This window comes from Dreissena polymorpha, chromosome 14 (assembly GCF_020536995.1).
Source record: "Dreissena polymorpha isolate Duluth1 chromosome 14, UMN_Dpol_1.0, whole genome shotgun sequence".
Taxonomy (NCBI): Eukaryota; Metazoa; Mollusca; class Bivalvia; order Myida; family Dreissenidae; genus Dreissena; species Dreissena polymorpha.
The window spans coordinates 16,762,880-16,764,497 of NC_068368.1; the positions used below are offsets into that span (position 1 = coordinate 16,762,880).

Consider the following 1,618-nt stretch of genomic DNA (forward strand, 5'->3'; position numbering starts at 1 on the left):
ATACCCACGCGGACAAATCGGACTACCGGTATATGTATTCGGCATATAATAAGTTATATATATATGCACACAATGAATCGATGATAAATTGATATTAAACATACATATTCAAAACGATCTTATTAAGTGACTTGAATTAAAATAAATGTGATTTCAATGTACGACAATATTATACATATCACCTAATGGTTATTTCATAAAAAACACAACAAGAAATCGACGTGGTATATTTTTGGAAGGTAAGGATTTTATTTAAGCTTAATGTTTCTCTTATACATGTTTACACTAAATACATGTTCAAAAAGTGCAAATGCTATCCTTTAACAGTAGTTTCAAGTGAAGATATTACAATAATACACTTATCGAAGAACTAATGTTTAGAGAATTATTACCGAAATATCAAAAGGACAGAAAATCGTCCAGTGCCGTGGCGTTATACGCACTTGTGAAATGTTTAATGAGGTCTTATTTTCATTTCAGTAAATTTTAGAGAATAATTATAACCTCTAAAACCCACCCAGTTGACACCGTCCGCATAGGAATTATGTTTCCCTTTAAGATATAAACCGTTAATGTTCACCGCATGGCAATCGTTGTACCAGAATCCACCTTTGTACTGCTGTGCACAGACGCTTTCTGGGCCGTTATCGACAGTGGAAAACTGTTTGTTGTTATGCCAGGGAGTTAACGAATTTGTTACATTCCCACTGAAGAAAGCAATCGTTGATCTATACAGATCGGATTCCGGTCCAACAACGAAGCGTCCGTACTTAGCCACGCGATAGTCTTTTTCAAAATCCTGCAACTCTATTCTCAGTTCATTGGGTACTGTTGAAGTAAGTCGGTGTATGAACTCATTCCCAAGCCAGAATTCACCTTTCAGGGACCCGAATCCATAGGCATAATCGATCCAGGACCTAGTGAAGTTTTGTGAACCGTCTTGTCTCCTTTGAACCACAGTCCAGCCACCTCCAGCAGTCGTTTGATCGCAGTAAACTTGAAGTGGTCGCCAGAGAGTCGATGGCTTGATGGTGTAAACACCATTAGCAGTAAACCCTTGCCGAAGAATGTCTAAGCAATCTGTAAAGGTACACATTGATCCACATGTTGTTGATTGCCCTGTGTTGTAGGTATTATTCGCCGAAACGGTCACACCAAGAATTAAAAGAAAACAGAAATCACATATCCTCGCCATGGTCATCATATCAGAAACTACAAGTTACTTTTTTATATCCATTATATATATGTCAAGTTTAATCAAACGGAAGAATATTTCGATATGATACTTGTGATTGGTAAGTTTTGACGATTTCGCAATGGTGATTTCGCGTAAACATTGAAACAAAATTACGAAAATAGATCTTTATCAATTGAAGCTTTACAAAAGACGCATCAAAAGCTTCCCTTTTGGGTGTCTGTTAAATCACAATAACATCCCTGTATTTGATGAAGTCTAGATCTTTACCAATTGAAGCTTTTCAAAAGACGCATCAACAACTTCCTGTTTGGGCATCTGTTAAATCACAATAACATCCCTGCATTTGATGTATTATTTTTGAAGAAAAAATGAACTCTCTGACTCGGTGTTTTCGAGATTGCTATCAGAGTGGCACATCAC

The 1,618-nt window shown here is 36.8% G+C and overlaps 1 protein-coding gene across 1 annotated transcript; it reads right to left on the reverse strand.

The window, feature by feature from the left end:
• Nucleotides 1-227: 227 nt before the first annotated feature.
• Nucleotides 228-1,272, reverse strand: LOC127858640 (ficolin-1-like). The gene has a single exon (XM_052395856.1). It carries the CDS (start codon nt 1,202-1,204, stop codon nt 455-457), a length of 750 nt encoding a protein of 249 aa, XP_052251816.1. The 5' UTR covers nt 1,205-1,272; the 3' UTR covers nt 228-454.
• Between the last annotated feature and the right edge of the window lie 346 nt (nt 1,273-1,618).

Bases quoted from the DNA above. Each gene is read 5' to 3' on its own strand.
- LOC127858640 (XM_052395856.1), bottom strand. From the start codon at position 1,204: ATGATGACCATGGCGAGGATATGTGATTTCTGTTTTCTTTTAATTCTT.